The 19459-nt window shown below is 41.6% G+C and overlaps 1 protein-coding gene across 9 annotated transcripts in view; it reads right to left on the bottom strand.

The window, feature by feature from the left end:
* Positions 1-448: 448 nt before the first annotated feature.
* The window catches only part of ELMO1 (engulfment and cell motility 1), a 457713-nt gene continuing 438702 nt past the window's right edge, over positions 449-19459 (bottom strand). For 6 of the 9 annotated variants that reach the window (XM_037729109.1, XM_017502231.2, XM_037729110.1 and 3 more), the window contains 3 exons: positions 16202-16284; positions 7799-7876; positions 449-1834 (listed from right to left, as the gene is read on the bottom strand). In XM_037729109.1, coding sequence (XP_037585037.1) covers positions 1634-1834; positions 7799-7876; positions 16202-16284 — 362 coding nt within the window. In that variant the 3' untranslated portion in view covers positions 449-1633. Of the gene's footprint in view, positions 1835-4611; positions 4719-7798; positions 7877-16201; positions 16285-19459 lie in introns of those variants that run through there. The other 3 variants (XM_037729111.1, XR_005196005.1, XR_005196006.1) reach the window with 3 other exon arrangements.

The following is a 19459-nucleotide window of genomic DNA, read 5'->3' as shown; positions in this document are numbered from 1 at the left end:
AGTTCTGGCTTAATTTATTTCAGAACTATGAGTCTGCAATTCTTTTCATTGCTAAATGTCCTCCTTCAAAGTTGTCATGTGTTTAATTTAACTCGTTCTATAAAGTATATTATGGTAAGAAAGAAAAAAGAAAAGAGAAAGTCATGGTCAAGAGGCAACAATGTAAAAGGAATAGATATTTTCATATAGTGGATCTGATTTTCTCAGTGAGTCGAGATGGTCTTCTTAGAAGTAACATTCTCCACTGATGTTCAGAGCCTATGGTGACCTAGCAATGGTGGAGGGTTTCCAAAAGCAGTGTTTTTCAAACCAATGTATACACACATCACCCAATTTAGCAGGTCTGGGGTGGAGCTGAAAAGCTGGCATCTCCAACAAGCTCCCAGGTGATGCTGATGACTGATTACCAAGAACCTAAGTTACTAAATCAAAACACCAGCTCCCCAAATCATCACAATCCATTTTATTCCACAGCATGTTTAAGGGAATGTTATTTTCAGGAAGATGTTTGGGATTAAAATAATTAAAAAAAAATTGGAAATACACACATTTATGTATCTCTTCTTTTCATTAAATATATATCTGCTTGGCAAAAAATGTTAGACTCTTTTGTACAAAAACAAAGCAAAAAAAAAAAAAAAGAACCCAAAATTCTTGCAAATTGTAAATACCAATAATAATTACAATGATGTAAACTTGGATGTCTGATAGCTTGACCATCCTGTGGAACTCATTTTGCAGCAGGACCTCCCAGGAGAAGGTAACACCAAATCCTTGGATAGCAACAGCCCGTCCTAGAGGCATTTAGGTTTAGTCTATTAGAGATGGAGCGAGACTACTGATTTCACCATTTGTGCTTTCAGCTAAGAGGCTGGGAGCATGAGTGGAAATGAAGAAGGCAGTTCTGGCCTGGGGTAGGGAGAGGAAACCCCAGACTAGCTGGTGAGGAGGGAAGATCTGTTATGGTCACAGTGCAGACGCAAAGTGGGCATGGGACCTGTGAACTGTTTGGGAAACTGATGCTAGGGAGGATCATGAGGAGGCTGCAGCTGAGGCTCTTCGGACCAAAGAGGAACAGAGCAAGGCAAAAGCAGGGAGGGAGGTGGGAGGAGATTTGAGTGCAGATCTCAATTCAAGTGGGACTAGTGGTGCGAGATGATTCTAGAGACGGAAAAGGGGGATGTGGGGTTTGGTCTTCTCGTCAAGTAGCTAGGCCATTTCCTCCAGACGGGGGCCTTGGGGCACTCCCCTTGGTCTGGTGGGCAAGTTTTGGGGCAGTCTGGGGCTGCTGGCTTTACTGTCCTGAGGAAGGAAGGGCATGCCTGCAGGGGGCTAGGATGGAAGGGCCCTTTGGCCTTCTTACCAGCAGTGGGCTTTGCTCTTGTCCCACCAGTGGACTGTAGCCATGGGAAGTGACCTGAAGCAGTAGAGCCGAGGAACAGAATCAGGGCGGTGAGCAAGATGCCAGCTAGGGGCTGAAAGTTGCCGGGGCTAGAGGTGAGGCTCAAGGGAGTGTGGACCCACAGCTTCCCTTTACCAATGGAGGGTTCCAAGGCGTGGGCGTGTTTTCATTCCTCTCTCCTGTTAGCTAGGTGTTCCAGTTTTGGAAGGGGCACGTGTGGGCCCGGCCACTTCAGTTACAGTCATAGACGAAGTCATAGTTGCTGGGCTCCTTGGGAATCGGCGGAGGCGCATCAGGGATCTGGATGTTTTCCAGGTCCAGAAGGCGGAGCTTGATTTCCATGCTGAGCAGGGTGTCCAGGTCATTCCGTGTCAGGTCGCTCATCATGTCCTTCCCGAGTAGCGCATTCAGTCCATCTGTCCAGATACAGTACTGGCAGGAAGGGAGGCAACAGCCATCATTACTGGTGACAATTACAGAAGTACTAATAGTAAAAACAGCTAACAGTGAATACTCATCACACAGTGGGCTCTGTGCTAAGTGCTTTGCCTACTTTGTCATTTCATATTCACAACATCACAGTGTAAAGTCGATATTTCTGATATCATCTCTGTTTTACAGGTGAAGGAACTGAAGTACAGAGAAGTTAAGTGACTCAGTCTTATGGAGACTGGGTGGGATGTGAATCCAAGCAATCTGACTCCAGTGCCTGTGCTCTTCTCTGCGAAGAATGCCGCTCTGTAACGGCTGAGGATTGGAGTTCTCCATGACTTGCAATGTAACATCTCTAACATCCCACCTATATGGGAGTCTATGACTTTGAGGTATTGGTGGAATCTACCCAACAGCCCTGGACTCAACATCAGGTGAAGCTTCTTTGCTGAATCCAGTCATGGTTCCAAGTCTAGTAGCTCATCTCTGCCTGTCCTGACTGATTCCCAGCATGCACAGTGACAGCCCTGTTCCACGCTGGGGCCAATGTAGTCCCTCCTTAGTATTTCTCAGCTAAAGAGCTAGGAAATAGCTTTCTGCTGCCTAGCGTCGGGCAGCCAAAATGGTTAAAATTATTGGGCAATCTTAATGGAAGGAGGGTTGGCTGCCTGTCTGGGGACCCTTTTAGCCTTATCTCCAGTTCCTAAGGTTTCTTTTCACCAGATCACTGAGGCCTGATCCCTGGGGACATTATCTGTTTTGGAAAGCCCTTCAGAGTACCCCACTGAGTCTGATTCTTCTCCTCTCATAGCCTTTTGTCTTCCCAGGAGACTATGATCTCTATGGGGGAGGGAGGAGAAGGAGGAACTGTGGCTTGTTTGTCTGAGGATCTGCTTTGCTCTTGTTAGCTTCCTTCCCAGAGGCTGGATTTCTGTACTGACGTGGAAAGAGAACCGTGACACCTGGTGAAAGAGGCAGTCCAGCTGCCAGCATCTCAGAAAAATGCTTACGTTCTGGATGCTGGGCTCCATGCATCCACTGGAGTCAGGTTTCTAATAGTCCTATATGGGATTCTGTAACAGCAATTGTCCTCCTCTTTTGTTGAACTGGTCTTCCTTCTACCATGTACTCTAGATTCCCTCCTCTTTTTCCTCACTAGGTCCAGTGGCAATTCCAGACACTCCTTAACCTACTTTTGCACTGTAGTTTTCTGGGCTGTATTCCATAGCAGCAGATCTCAAGATAAACGTACCCAAAGTATACTGCAAGCACTATATAAATATCCAGTTACCATGATGTGATGAAAATCTTCCATGATACACATCAGTGGTACCACTTTTTAAGTCGAAGAGGTGCATGATGGGTTCATGTGAGATCTGTGTTTGAGTAGGGCAGCACTGAATTGGAGGACTTTGGTCCTACCTTGACTATGTGATCTCAGCCAAAGCATTTAACTCATTGAAACATCAATTTAGTGCTAAAGGATTTCTGGAAGAATTAGTGTCCTCATGATCTGATTCAGAACATGTCTAATCATCCATTTTCTCGTAAATAACGCTGACAGAAGTGGACACCTAGCTCTGGCCTTGGAGATCCTGATCATGTAGATCTGGGGTGAGAAGACTTTGCTTCCTAGAAAACTCTGATGAGCATGCAGGTATGCGTGCCACTGAACTCTCCATTCTCAAGGGCCCCTTCCAGCTTTCACGCTGTTTCATGGTAAATCCCCCAGTCCTGGGGATTACTGCTCTTGTGCACAGCCTTCCCAGGCCTGGCTAGCTTCCTAGTACAGATTAACCCACAGGAACATTTTTGCAGTGTTTTTCTTTTGAGAAACAACAGGCACAGAAAACTTTATTTGAAAGTACATCAACCAATAAATAAAAGTACTGATACTATAGTACTGATACTGAATTGGAGTTGAAACTATCAGTATCAATACACTATGTATTTTATCTTAAAAAAAACACAAAAAAACAAAAAACTCCTAGCTGTGTCCCCAAAAAGGCCTAAAAAATAATGACCAACCAAGTTCTGTTGCAGCATGGTGTGCAATGACCATAAGCACACCTTATGCTAGATTCTGGTCACTAGATACTATTTCCCACTACAAGTAATCAGGGCTCCACAGAGAAAAGGCAGGAAACATAAAGATAAACCTGGAGCATCCCACCATACCAGAATGCCAGAAAGTTATCGAAGACATAAGGGGTCCTTCCAATAGGACTCAGATGCCAACCCTATGGTGTTCCCACTTGTTCCAGACAGGATAACCTAGACACTAATTATGACAATAACTGCAACATATTGAGACGCAATTATGTTTAATTGCATGACTTCCTAATGATATTCAATCTCCCAAACACCTCAGTGTTATTCTTTGAAAGATGCTTACTATTTTGAAAACTGGTAAAGAGAATCCAGTATTTATCCTGCCTACCATATGCAAATTGTGTAACTTTAGGGTAACCAAATAGTTGATGAGGCCAGCTTCTTTTTATATATCCCTTTAATAAATAAAGAAGGAATATTAGAATTAAGATATCAACCATTTGTAACCTTGAATGGATCCAAGGATCCAGGCAATGATCATCAGTGGCTGCTAATATCCAAGAAAGATGAGCAAGAAGTCACTATGAAAGTACAAACACACTGCTGCTGCTTAGAAAGGGAGGCTGAATTTGATTAATCCTTTAACTACAGTTTATAGGACATACAGGGAACGGATGAACATATGAAATTATATTGTAGGTTGTGGGGGGCAAAATAATACCCACCTTCCAAAGATATTCACATCTTACTCTCTGGATCCTGTAAATACGTCAGGTTCCATGGAAGAGGGACTTAAGATTGCTATCAGCTGACCTTCAAATAGAGAGGTTATCTTGGATTATCCAGGCAGGCCCAATGTAAAAGTGAGAGAAGGAAGCAGAAGAAGAGTCAGAGTCAGAGAAGTGAGAGATAGAGGGAGATCCGACTACGAAAGAGGAGGCCGGAGTGATGCGATGAAAAGGCTCAACCAGCCACTGCTATGGATAGATGGAGGCCAAGGAGAGCAGGTGGACTCTTGAGTGAAAAAGTCAAGAGAAAATTCTTCCCTAGCACCTCCAGAAAGGAACATAGACAGCCCTACTGACACCTTGATTTTAGCCCAGGATATTTGCATTTGACTTTTGAAGTCCAGAATTGGAAGAAAATAAATGTGTACTATTTAAAACTAAGTTCGTGACAGTTTGTTACAGTAGCAACAGTAAGTTAATACATAGAGTTATAATCAGCACCATCTAGACTATCAACAATACTATAGGTCTGATGGCCTGTTTTTCCCAATAAATAAACTTCAAGGAAAAAATTATACAATTTACAATCACATGCTCATGATTTTGTGAGACAGAGAGACAAAGAGAGACACCTATAGATTCAGAGAAACCTAAAAAGCATGTCAACCAACTGCAATGCATGGATCTTATTTGCATTCTGACTTGAACAAAGTCTAAAAGAAAACAACACACAAATGAGACAGAGAAATTTGAAAACTGACTGCACATGGTTTAATAAATAAATACAACATTATTAATTTATTTAAGTGTGATCAGGATATTGCGGTTATGTTTTTCTAAATTGAGTATTATTGGGAGATGCATACAGGAATATTTATAAATAAAATGATACCCAGATTTGCTTCATAATAATCAAGGGTGGCAGCTGGGTGATGGTGGAAGAGTGAATGGGAACACAGGTGAACGAGATTGGCCGTGAGTTGGTGATTGCAGAAGCTGAGCGATGGGCCTGCCAGGAATGTGTGAGCTCAGTGCCTTCTTGTTCCCTACCTAGCTCTACAGTGCAGGGGTTAAGTGAGGGGCTTCTGGAGCAGGACTACCAGTGTTTAAATCCCAGCTCCATCTCTTACTACGTGTGTGACTTTGGACAGGTTTCTCAGCCTCTCCTGCCTCATTTCCCTCTTTTATTAAATAGGGATAATATGAGTTTGTTTTTTTAGAGCTATCTGAGGGTTAAGTGGGGTGAAATATACATATAAAGCATTAATGGTGCCTGGCAGAGAGTAAGCCATGTTCGTTATACTTACAGTTGACTCTTTAACAACATGGGTTTTAACTGTGTGGGTCACTTATACATGGAATTGTTTTCAATAAAACTTATACCGAGTGTGCCTGTCTCTCCTGCTTGCCCTTTCACCTCTTCCACCTCTCTAGCCTCTGCCATGCCTGACACCTCAAGACCAACCACTCCTCTTCCTTATCCTCCTCATCCTACTCAGTGTGAAGGCAATGAGGATGAAGACCTTTATGATGATGCTCCTCCACTTAATGAATAGTAAACATATTTTCTCTTCCTTAAGATTTTCTTAACATTTATTTTCCCTATCTTACTTTATTGTAAGAATACAGTATATAATACACATAAAAAGTAAAGTGTGTGTGAATCAACTGCTTATGCTGTTGGTAAGGCTTCTTTCTGGTCAACAGTAGGTTATTGACAGTTAAGTTTTTGGGGAGTCAAAAGTTATAGGCAGATTTTCAACTGTGGGGGTTCAGTCCCCATAACCCCCAGGCTGTTTAAGGGCCAACTGTATTAACCTTTCTATTGTTGATGTATTCAATTCTGAGAGGTCGCTCCCTGCTCATTTGATAAATGACAATGTCTGTAATAGAACTTTTTATTGTATAGGAGTAATTATGGAAATAAAATGAGGTAATAGAGAGGAAAGTGGTCTGAAGTAATTAAAAGTGTTCACAAGCATATGGCATTTTTCTCTTCATTGTATCTACAAGGAGTGGTAGATATGAATAAAAATCTGGCAGTCCCAGAGCATTTATCCTGATCTGGAATTAATGTACACTGGGGAAAACAGCCTCCCATAGATTTAAATAACATCCAAAGTTCTACTATTTTAAGTAGTTTCCTATACAGCTCTATACATCTTGAATATGGTGGCCTGTGTAGAACCACAATTTTATTTAAAAACAGAAACAGTAGGACACAGTATCTATTTTCAGAAAGATGAAGACAAAGTCTTACCCTTCAGCAAACTAAATGTCAAGTGACACAGAATTATATTTAAGCACCATTCTAAATGCAGGATTTGTGTCTAATCTTTCCTCTCTCTTTGGGATATACAATTTTATTCAGAAGCTTCAAACCAGTGAAAACCAGATACTGAATAACTTCTAAATGAGCTAAATGTCCTAGGGGAAATGGGGAACTAAAGTCAGATTCTATTAAAATGTTCTCTTCCTTTCTAAAAGCTGTTTATGCAACCACACGCAAAACAAAAATTTGAATGGTATCATCTAAAAATAAAAGTTTCAAGCATGATGTTGGGTTCCAGTTTATAAAAGAAAGTTAAATCAGCCATAACTGCTACTTTATCTTACAAATGCATTTTCCTAGATTTATGCTAAATATTTTAAATATAGCTGACAGCGTGCTGCAAGAAGAGAAACAAATTATACATATAACAAGATGTCAGAAAGGAATAAAAGCATCTTGAAAATAAAATCCCAACAGCAGAGACAGCCCTAAACCTCTTAAAATAGCTTAAAGAAATTTGGTAGAAAACCTACTTCCTCAGATGTTTTAAAGAAGAGAGACCAGTTTATCTTGGGAAAATCCAGACCAAAAACAAAAAATTCAATGAAAACCAAAGCTGTAACCAGGGCGCTTCTTTCTCTGGATTAACAACTGTGCCTTTGCTGCATTTTAGGCCTTTGTACATCCTTTTTCTTTACCATAAACTATCAATCAGGCTACTAAGAAGCTGAATCTGTTGTAACAGGCAGTATTTCAAGAGGTTTCTATTCTACTCCAAGTCAGCAAGATGCCCCTTGGTTCATCATTTTTTCAGGCAGGTCTATTTTTCTTAAGTGAAATTTATTTCTTTCTAATATTTTTCTTGAGGAAAGGTTACATTTTCTCATAAATTATCCCCCCAGAGATCCTTACCTCATGCTTGTCAGGAGCAATGAAGTTCAGCTGGCAGTTCGAGTCATACAAGATGGAGAAAGCGAGTTCAAGCACCTCCTACAAGAGATGAGAGAAAATAGCACATTAAGGAAAATCAGCACCTTTCATTTCGCAGTTGCAAATGGCTGTACATTGACCATGCAATAGGGCCAGCTTGTCTGGGCAGGTGTAGCTGTAATGAAGCTGATGGAAGGAGGAACCATGCTGTTCAAGATTCCTTCTCTATTCAGGGTGGTCTGTGAACTATCTCATTTAATTTGCATGTAGCAAATGTTTTCATCCTTTTTATGGGGCAGGGCTTAGAGAGGTTCAATGAGTGTCCAAGGTGATGGCCCCCTCCAAAACTGTGTTATTCTCCTACCTTCAGCATTTCCCTTCCAGAGAGGCCACAAAAAACAATAAACTCCCAATCAACAGCATTAATAGCTGCCCTTCCTTCTATCGTCCTAAGACAGACAGGAACCAAAGAGGTACGATCAAAGAGAGGCCATGGAGGTATGATTTCCCTAAAATGTGGATGCTATACCAGCTGTAAGGAGGCTTCTAGATGAATCCATAATCTTTACATCTGTCCTTTGACCTTTGAGCTACTGTACACCAAAGGCTACAGAAAGCCTAGGTTTTATCCAGAAGAGGCTGTAAGGTATAAATGAGACGCATAGGCCCACTCATTGGTGATAACCTGCGGAATGCATGCAACAAGCCAGGCCCTAAGGTCCAGTGACCAAGTGACATTTTCATTTAATTGCAGGTGAATGACCAATGGCCAAGGCACTCAGTGTCATGTCTAATATGCACATTAAACTGCACTTCTCAAACTGTACATGCTGTACCAGTACTGGGTAGGACGATCATTCCAGTGGTCTGAGCGGTCAGTAGAAGATGAGAGTCATCAGCTCATCTCAGCATCCTGAGGACTCCTAGTCTGGAGGGGAAGGGCCAAGTGTATCCAAACCAATGCTCTGTACTCTTCCAGTATGGAGGTTCTAGTGTACCTTCCTTCTCTGTGCTTCTATTAGGCACCAGTGATGACCAGCTCTCTCCCCTGCTGTGATCTGCAAGCCACACTGCTCAGTAATTGCCCACAAAACATTATTTCTTAGGGAGCCAGATCTCTTTACATTATTCTCTACCTTAATATCTGTTAGAGGATTTGTCTTTGGCCTGTGACACACAGCAAAAATGCCCCAGAAAGAAGATAAAAGGCAAAAAGATGAGGTCAATGCCTACAGATTTCAGAATTTCAGATGGATTAAAGAATTATTCCAAAGTGGCTGCATGCCCCTCCCAACACGATCCATCACCCAGCTATTTCTGGCTTTTGTGGAGTTCTCTGTGTCTTATTCACCTCCAGCTGTCCCTCACTGAGAGGGGGCAGGTCTTGTTCTGAGGATAGACCTACCAGCATCTCACACTCAAAAGGTCTCCTCACCTTGACAGAAATAGAAACAAGCAAAGGAAAAAATGCTGAGTCATGGAATAGGAGCTATTCTGCAAAAATACTCTCCTCATTTTTCTATTCTTCTTCTTCTTTAGGCCCTGACTCAGGCCTACCCAGTAAAGACAATAATGTAAAAAGGAAGTTTGCCAAAACAAGCAAACAAACAAAAACAAATTGTCATGAAGTATAGCATCTGTTTCCGTAACCATCTCTCTTGGGCCTTTTAATTTATAATTAAAACAGTCACAGCCTTACTATTAGCACTATAAATTCATATCATCCTTTTTTAAAAAAAAATCAATATGAAAATACATATCAAGAACCAGAGATGCTATGCCTGAGATAATTCCAAAAGAAAAAGTAAAAACAAAGCAAAAGCTAAATATTATTTTCTGAAAGAGCATTACGAGAAACTAACCTCTCCCTCTTTTGGGTAACAAAGAAATCATAAATTAGCCACCAAGAGAAATATATTTGGCCAATCCTTCAGTGAGATAATGATGGATATCTGAAGTTAAGTGGAGAAAAACAGGAGACATGAACACCGTGAATATACCAATCACAATTAAACAATGCCTACCTGTGGACAGAGACTGGAAGGAAATATGTGAAATGAAAATAATTGTGGTAAAGTGTTAGGTCATAGGTCATTATTCCTTCTTAAAACTTTTTTCCAACAAAATGCTATGCAATAATTTCAGAAATTTGTAAAAGCTATTCTCAGATTAGGCACATTCATCAAAACGACGATTTATTCACTAATCTTTTAGAGTCATTTATTAGGAAAACTCTCTGACTCATACTTGAGTGACTGGAGAGAAAGGAGGGAGCAAGCTTTGCTTCTGAACAACCAGTCAAGATATTACAGTGGCGTGAGGGGCCTCAGAGGTAAACAGGAAAAGGCAAAGTTCATCCAGGCCACTTTGGGCTGACTCTGGGTGGCAAGTGCCCGACTGCTCAGGGAAATCACATGGCTGATCATTCCTTGCTGACAAGAGCCGGTGTGAACAGCACTGCAGCCCAGATGTGCTCCCGACAGGGTGCTGAAGTCACTTGAGACCAGAGTGTCAACATGGTTATTGCTGTGATACTTTCTCCTCTACAGGGGGATGGAGAAGGAAGGAAAAGGAGGGAGCATGCAAACTTTGGGCTTTGCCCTTCTATGGCATATACCACTCACGACGTGAATGATTGGAACTGTCATGACCTAGATTTCTGATAAACACAGGCAGGAAATGGGAAATTCGTGATAATGTCAATTCCCACTTTAATTTCACAAAAGCTTCCTGGGAGGGGGTGGGAGGAATTAATTCTCTGAGCTGCATGTCTGTGTTAAAGGGTGCTATCGCTTATAATGGGTTTATTGATGTCTCTGGCTTGCTGTTGTTGAGTCACTGGTGAAGGTCAGCTCTTCAGTACTTGGAGCAGGGAGGCTGCGGAGCCGGGAGCAATGGCACCTTTCGGGCTAACACTCCAGAAGCTGCCACCTGTCCACACTGTCCATGAGGGATAAGGCACCAGGTGGTGGTGGAGTAGACCATCACTGATCCGTGTCCCCCTCAGGGCCTTCTTACCTCCACACACCACAACACTCACTTAGACATCGGAAGCTCCGGGGCTTTGTTGCTCATGACCAAAGCTCTTTTATTCCTCTGGATTTAATGCAGTGAAAAATGACATCCAGAAGCAGCTTCTCTCTGTACTCTGCTGTGCTGATGCCTGCTTGTCCCCTTGTCATGTGGAGGAAGCCTGATTTCTAGGGAGAGTGGAGGCAGAGGACACCAAACACCCTTCCATGCCCTGAGGCTCCTGACCCTGTACTCAACACTCTGGCCCTGGGACAGAAGACAAGGCATGCAGAGTCCGTGGATGCCCAGAAAAATGGCTTCTGGGGTTTGGGGACTGCCATCTTCCATGGGTCAAATGAGGAACTGACTGATCACAAGAGTTGAGTTTTATGCAATATGTATTCAGTGTACAGGGTTGGCTGCCAATCCTTACGTTGTTTGAGGGTAACTCACCACATTTGGCCATTTTGCTAGCATTCACTTAACTATATTGGTTCTCTATCCAGGTCATTACAAGAGCAAAGCATTTTGATAAAAGACACAGGATATAGCTTGGCATGTGTGTGGGTGTCAAATATGGTCATAGACATAGCAGTAGATTTGAGAACTATAGCGTATTGCTGCTCAGATATCTACAAATTTGGATTTCTATTTTAGAAGGCAAAAACCACTCATTCTTGTAGTATATAACAGAGGAGATTACCATCTTTAGGCAGCTATAACTCTCTGGCCCCAATCTATCTTAGCAGCATAACTGGCCAACAGTTCTCCAATCCATACTCTTCTCCCCATTCCCATCAGTCCTATAGTCTAAATTCAATGTTTCCCAATCAGAGGATGCTTTTCACATGAGCAAAGGCCCCTGCCCCTTTTCAGATCGTTTCCTCCTCTTGGAAAGTCTTCTCCTCACTTCTCTGCCAGGCCAATTCCTTTACAAAAGCTAGATCAGATGCCATTTCCTGCATCAGCCTTTCTCAGTTCTCCCAGGCTCCCTCTGTGTTTAATTTTTTTGAGCAGAGACATATATAAATCTTATCTACTGGATACCTAGGGCCAGGGGCCCAGTCATATTTATCTTTGGATTCCTGGCACCTAGCACAAAGGAGATGCGCAATACATTGCTGAATAAATGAATGAATGAATGAATGATGAATGAAGTAAATGTGAATAAAGGGCTTTTTGGCTAAGACCAGCATTTTCAAACTGATGCTAGGATATCAGCTTCAGTAGAATATGCTTCTTATTTCAGGTTTAAGCATCACACTGGAAAAACAAATGCTTAATTCTGGCAAATAGGAAGATAGAATCTTCTTTTAAACCAAATATACACCCATCTGAATCACTGGATCTAGTAAGATCTTCACTCTGGTGATTTCATGTTGACTATTGAACTAAAAGCCCCAAATCCAGTGGGACAAGTACCGAGAATGCCCACCTTAAAGCACACAGCCACAATCAGCTTATTTTTATACATTATAGAGTTTGAATTTAGAATCCTCAATCCTTGTAAATCAAAGCCTTCTAACTGAGTTTCCATCTACTCATGACAATTCTTTTCAAGTCTCAATCAGACATTTTCTGGTACCTCTGTGAAGAACCCAGCATTTCTTGTCTCCATAAAAATGTGCCTGCTGCACTGACCTCTGTTAAACATAGTAGACTCTAAGCTCCAGAAAGGCCCCCTGCTACCCCATTTGCATCCTATGCTCAGAGCTCATCCTATTACAGGCACTCCCATGCTGACTGAGTAGATGACTGACTACGTGAACAAATGCCTCTGCAGTAGACACCTCAAGGAAAAAGACCAATTTTCTTCTTTAGGTTCCCAGGGCCCTGCTGGGAACATCAGCAGAGATTGAGTGGGTGAGAGAATGATCAGTTATTAACACTCTGCCATTAACAAAGTATCTCCTTTATGGATGCCAATGGCTCAGTTTGCCTTTCTTGATGATTAAGTTAACCATGGGTCTCCTAGCACAAAATGTCAAAACTGTTCCACAGGTGGAAAAACTGTCCAAAGAGCCAGCAATTTGCCTTGGTTGTTGCCCACCCACTGTGCACTGACAGACCTCTTATGAACACATTTTAGTCGATTCTCCTTTTAGGCAGTAGGTCCCCCCTTTCCTACCCAGAAGTCCCAGAGGTAGAGAGGAGGGCACCTCTGGAGTACTGGGAAAAGGGGTGTGGCTTGGGGGGTTGAGCAGGTGAAACTGTGGCTTTCCTTCTCCCTTTTGATGTTTTGCGTGATGACATGGTATATATGAACACTATTAACATTGCAAGACAAGTAAATTCCATGTATATGCTAATTAAAGGGCCAGGCTGCTTGAATTCTGCTACTCTCATCCCTCATGGCAGACTGGAAGAGCCCAAAGTAGCTAGAATATATGGGCCAGTGAGTCCCAGGAAGCAGGCTTTATTTGCAGTCTTATTTATATCTGTTTACAGCAATGTACCCTATCTATCCATCATCCTCCAGCTGTCCATCCATCATCCATCTATCCATCATCATCCATCCTATGTTTATGAGCATCATAACAATATGTGAAAAATAAAGGAAGGCCAAATATACTACCTTATATGTTCAAATGAAATCAACTCCACACCTGATACATTGGTGACTCTCATTTTTTTCTTGGTTAGCCAGGCTGGAAGTTTATCAATTTTATTCATCTTTTCAAAGTACCAGCTTTTGGTTCTGTTGATTTTCTACTGTTTTCAGTATTATTGTTTTCTACTCTAAATTTTGTTATTTCTTTTCTTCTACTTGCTTGAAGCTTACATTGCCCTCCTTTCTTAGTGTCCTAAGGTGGAAACTTCATTGATTTTAGTTCTTTCTTCTTTTCTAATGTAGTCATTCAATGCTACAAATTTCCCTCTAAGCACTGCCTTCACTGCATCCCACACATTTTGGTAAGCTGGATTTTCATTTTATTTAGTTTGAAACATTTTGCAATTTCTCTTGAGAATTCTTCCTGGAACTGTGGGTTATTTAGAAGTGTGTTGTTAAACTTCCAAATATTTGGGGAATTTTCCAGCTATCTTTCTGCTATTGATTTCTAGTTTAATTCCACTGTGATCTGAGAATATACTTTGCATAACTGCTATTCTTTAAATTTTTTAAGACATGTTTTACAGTCCAAAATGTAGTCTATCTTGGTGAATGTCTCCTTTGAACTTATGAAGGATGTGTATTCTGCTGCTGAGTGGATTATTCTATTAGTGTCAATGAGATTAAGGTGATTTATGGTACTGTTCAGGTCATCAATATTCTTCTCGATTTTCTGCCTGCTTGATCTATTGATTACTGACCAAGGGATGTTGAAGTCTCCAATATATGAATAATAATGAACTTGTCTATTTCTCCTTTCTGTTCTATCAGTTTCATAACTCATGTATTTTGATATCTTCATGTTAAGTTTAGACATGTTAAGGATGATTATTTACATATTTTGATATCTTTATGTAAAGTTTATACATGTTAAGGATTATTATGTCTTCTTGGATATCTGACTTTCCACATTCCATGGTGATGGTTTGCTTGCAACCTCAGTTGTAGGATAGGTCCAGGAAAAGTTGTTGATATCCACTTTGCTTCACTTCTTCTTATTCTAAGGATGGGAGTACAACTCTCAAGCTCTTTACATATGGGAGCTGAAACAGGAAGTCTCTCCATACCTATTTAACATAATTCCCCCTGTCTTTATTTAGCACACTTGAATTCTGGCAGTTGCTATTTTTCCAGGTACACCCTTTCTGGTCTTCTCTGGGTTGCAGACCCCTGTTACTGCCAATTTCTCCACACTGTTTCCAGCTCAGCCCCAAGTGTTATGTAACTGTGGGGATCTCTTTAGCTGGAGCTGAGCAGAACCAGTGCTCTCCGAGATTGTGGAGAGCATACCTGACATGTGTAGCATATGGTAATCCCGGCTGGTGTTGAAGAAAGTCTGCTCCACAAGAGGCAAACCATGAAAACTGGAGATTTGCTGCTATAGCTAAGAATGTTTCTCTGATGTGCTGAGCTGTAGAATCTCTGTCTCCCCACAGCATGGAGAAGAGATAAATGGGAACCCCCGTTGGTGCTGTGTAACAGATAGCCCACAGACCCTGGCCTCTTGGCCATGCCCTGCCATCAGTATGCTTGCCAATCAAATGCGTCACATGACAGTGCTGTGATGGGCTCAACAAAGTGGGCATTACCATGGACTTGAGGTGAGTTATAGAACTTACGAAGGAAAGGTTTTGCAATCAGCCTCTTTAGCTGCATCCCCTGTCCTCTGCCTTCCTGAACAGGATGTTCATAGTACTTTTATTTTTCCTTAACCATAGATAGAACCATCCTCCAAAGAACTGGATTCCCTTTTGTCTTATAAGATTAGAAATTACAGAGTGGAAACTATTTATTTTAACCCTGATTGGTAATTAGGTTGTGTATCATTTTGGTGTCCCTCTTAGATACTAACACTGGAAATAAAGATGCAACCTATTGATCTATGTGATATTTCTTTGTACAGGATTATCTGGGTGCCCCAAATACTGTGGATACTTTTGTTCAGGAATGGTATAGATCACAAGATTTCAAGAGGCATGAACAAAGAACTGGCTCCCTGATGGCCTCTCCAAGGACAAATACTTATAGCGGGCAAAAGAAACTCATTTATCTTTTCAAATAATGCCCCCTCGGGTGCCCTCTGTAATGAAATGATAATGGAATGGTTGGTAAACCAGGAGGAGCTGGTGAAAGGAGTATTGCAGTATGAAGTGGGCTTAAGTAATACACACCTCTGGGGAAATTTTGTCCTTTAATCTGAGTTGGAGATATTTCATGGCCTACTCTCCACGATGCTGAAGGGCATCAGGGCTTTAAAGTTTTCTAAGATTCTTTGAGTCAGCTTCTCTCTGCCTGTCCCAGGCTTCATGAAGATCCCAGAGAGGATATTAAGGGCATGATTACAGCAGGAGAAAATGAAAGATATTGGGGTGGAAATTGGCGAACGGAGGAATAAACATAAATGGTGGAGGTTAGGAGACGCCCAGGGAATGGATGGATGAACAGAAGAGGCTTAAGAGAGGACAAGGTGGCAATAGTGAGGACAATTCTTAGGGTTGGAAGCAGATAGGAAGTGAGAGACTGGAAGAGATGGTGGGCATCAGTAAAGGGGTCAGAAAGAGAAAGAATAAGGATAAGAGATTGAAAGTAATTGGGACAGGAAACAGGAGAGCTGAATAAGAGATGTGTGACTGAACACACACACACACGCACACACATACACACACACACACACCCCACTGCTATAAAGGAGGGCTGGGCTGGCTGCAGTTGCTGACTGCATCAGGCAAATAGAGCTATTTGCAATAATTTGGAAATCATACCTTGTTTTGTTTAAGGGCACCTTTCTCTTTCATATGAGGGCAGTCCTTTCCCGTCACCACGGCTTTGATATCTGCCACCGGCACTGCAATTCATAAAAGAAAATGCAAGTAACTACACCATGTGAAAGCTTCGACGTCAATAAAGAAGCAAGGCTAAGCCCTGGGTCTGCTACTGTGGTTGCCATTCCCAGAAAAAGAGAAGAGTATTGAAAAGAGGAAGAGAAGCCAGGTAGTGTCCCAGGACTAGAAACTAAAATATATCTTATATTTGGGTAAAAAGCATCCCTGGGGAGAAAGAGCTTGCTTGTAAGCAGAATTTGGTTCATTGAAACAAAGACCTAAAAAAAGTACGCATCACAGTACCATTTGAAGTGATGGCATTAGAAACAGCAGTAGAAATAACAGTGACTGTTGTTAACGACAGTGATACTAACACGGATATTAACGAGGGCTTCTGTGTGACAAGAGCAATGCCAAGTGCTTTACATACATCAGTGTCTCTTGCTACAACATTTGCATCTATTTAGTTTCTCAGTTTTTGGATAATGAGAGAAAGCAGCCTTATCTCAAAAAATTTATCCAATATAAACAGTTCTGAACTCTCCCTCTCCAAAATCTCTTTTCTCTGCCATCTCATTAATTCAGTAAAACAGGTGTATTATCCTTATCCTTGTTATTATCCTTTCGTTGTCTGTTTTACAGACAACAAAACTAAACTCAATTAAATAAAGGGAGAATTCCTTTCTGATACAGGATTCTGGAAATGCAGATAGTCAAAATGATGTTATCTCATGTCTTACTCTGGAGTTGGAGGAAGGTAAGAAAAGATATGAAAGAGTTTGTGCACTTAAAACTTTTGTTAAGATCAGCTGAAACAGGCTGGGAACAGTGAGTGGCTCGTGCCTGTAATCCTAGCATTTTGAGAGGCTGAGGCAGGAGGGCTGCTTCAGCCAGAACTTTCAGAAGAGCCTGGGCAACATAGGGAGATCCTGTCTCTATTAAAAAAAAAAACAAACACATGAAAAAAAAATAGATCAACTGAAAGAAAGAAGGTAGCAGGATGGTTTGGAACCTTAATTTAAAATAATGCAAAGTCACCTGTCCCTCTTCAATCCCTAATTCTCCAGCCCCATATCAGTTTATGAATTAAGGTATGCATACTGACTAGTGTGGCTTTACCAAGAATTTGGAATGTGCAGAAATGCCAAGTAATCAATTCCTTAGACTCTCTTAATGAGGAAGATGATGAGAGATTTCATAGTAAAAGCTCACATCCTTTTATTGGGAAACTGGGTTGTGAAGGTGAGAGAAAAGGATAAAATTACAGAATACCTAGAATATTAAAACAATAAACAAGAACTCAAATACTAACATTTTCCAGGTACCCTAAAATTACTGAGAACTTGGTCCATATCTGTTGACACTCCTAGTCCTCAGTGTAACCCTAAGAAGAGTGGGGTTGAGATGAGTCCTCCAGGAATCCCTGTAGGTTCCCCTGCCATATCTCACGATGTCTTACAACCTGATTCTGGACTCTTTTGCTAGACATTACTCATGTTTATGAATAGCTGTCTCTCCTTTGCTTCTGGCCACATAGAAAACTATATTTCCCAGCAACCTTTGCAGTTGGGTCATGTGACTAATTTCAGCCAACAAAATGTGAAAGGAAATCCTTCTTTTCTAGTTTGAGGCCCTCCATTCTGTCTTCCCAGCTGCAGAAACTGAAGGAGCAACCTGTTCCATCCAGATGGCACAGGAGAGGCCCAGGGAATGGATGGATGAGCAGAGGAGGCTCAAGGGAGGACAAGGTGATGATAGTGAGAGGGTAATTCCTAGGGTTGGAAATAGGAAGTGAGAGAATGGAAGACATGGTGGGCACCGATCTGTGTTCCTGAGTGTCTGTATGGAGCAGTCCTTTGCCAACCTGTGTTTGTTGTGTAATGTGAGTGAGAAATAAGCTTTCGTTGGGCAAGCCATGGAGATTTGGGGGTTGTTCTTGCAGCATAAGGTAGCAATGAAGCCCCTTCTTACTGACCTCAGACCTCTTCTCTGCCTCTTTGCCTGACCCTGTTAGGACTGGCATCTTCCTGTGGGTGGTTCCTATGATTCCTGAACCTACTTTTGACCATGAACACTGACTTCAATTCTTTTCAAATCCATTTTTATAACCAAGAACTGGCCTTGTTTCCCTCAGTAGCTGATCTGACTGCCTAATCCCTACCCTAGGAAGGGACATTTGGATACTCTGGGAAGTTGGTTAACTTTTCAATGGAAAACCCACCATTGAAGTGAATGTGATATAGTCAGCAAACTCATTCTAAAACACGTTCTCAAGATTCAAATAGAGTTTGAGTCACAAGTGCCTTGTAGAAAGGTTTTTTGTTACAATAGACAACATGGTCCATGAACTAGAGAGAATGTCTACAATATACAATTCGTAAATTACCCTTAGCTTTGAAAACCCATCGTATGGAATGGGACAAGAGTAATACCATCGTCTGTCCTGGGGGCAGTCTTCAGAATCTCTAATAGAAATGTTTCCAAGGAGAAGAGACACTTTTTCACTAGGTTTTGTGGAAGCACATTTTAAAAAATATATATGCGTTGTCCCTTGTCCTAGAGACCAGCTGCTGTATCATTCATAGGATTATGACTAAAAAGAAAACACAAAGTTCTAAAAATACAGTGTAGCTTTTAAAGGTTGCTTTTTGCATAGTTTGTCTCTAGATGCACCAGAAGACTAGGCATTGGAAAGGCTCAAATACTGACCTCTCTATTCTCATGAGCAGAAAAAGAGGGATTAGACTCCTATCTCCTGAATCTATACTCTAAGGAGGCCACAGGGGGCTTCTGATGACTTCAAAGCCAGGCTAGCATTTTGATGAGGCCTTTTGTGTGGAAGCAAGATAAAGAAGTGGGGCCCAGATATACGAGAATTAGGAGGGTCACCAGTAAAGAAGGCACCCTCCTGCCACACTTACCCCCTGGGCGTGGCCTCATTTCTTTCAATGCTTTTTAAAGTTTGAGCTAGGTTGAGATCATCTTGATTCAACAGTCCTATTTTACAGCTGGGAAGACTAAACCTAAAGTGAGGAAATCAATTGTGCAGTGACACACAGCTATGCTAGTAGGAAAAAAGTGCTAGGTTTAGTTATCTTTCTTCCATCCCATGCTCCCTTGCTAGGCCCATGATATCTTCCTATGTTTGTAAGGTGCCAGTTCCCCAAATCATGCTGAGCACAGCCCCAAACATGATTA

The sequence above is a fragment of the Cebus imitator genome, unplaced genomic scaffold (genome assembly GCF_001604975.1).
Source record: "Cebus imitator isolate Cc_AM_T3 unplaced genomic scaffold, Cebus_imitator-1.0 Scaffold294, whole genome shotgun sequence".
NCBI lineage: Eukaryota > Metazoa > Chordata > Mammalia > Primates > Cebidae > Cebus > Cebus imitator.
The sequence above is the reverse complement of the archived record's forward strand: the minus strand, read 5'-3'. Positions and strand labels throughout refer to the sequence as shown.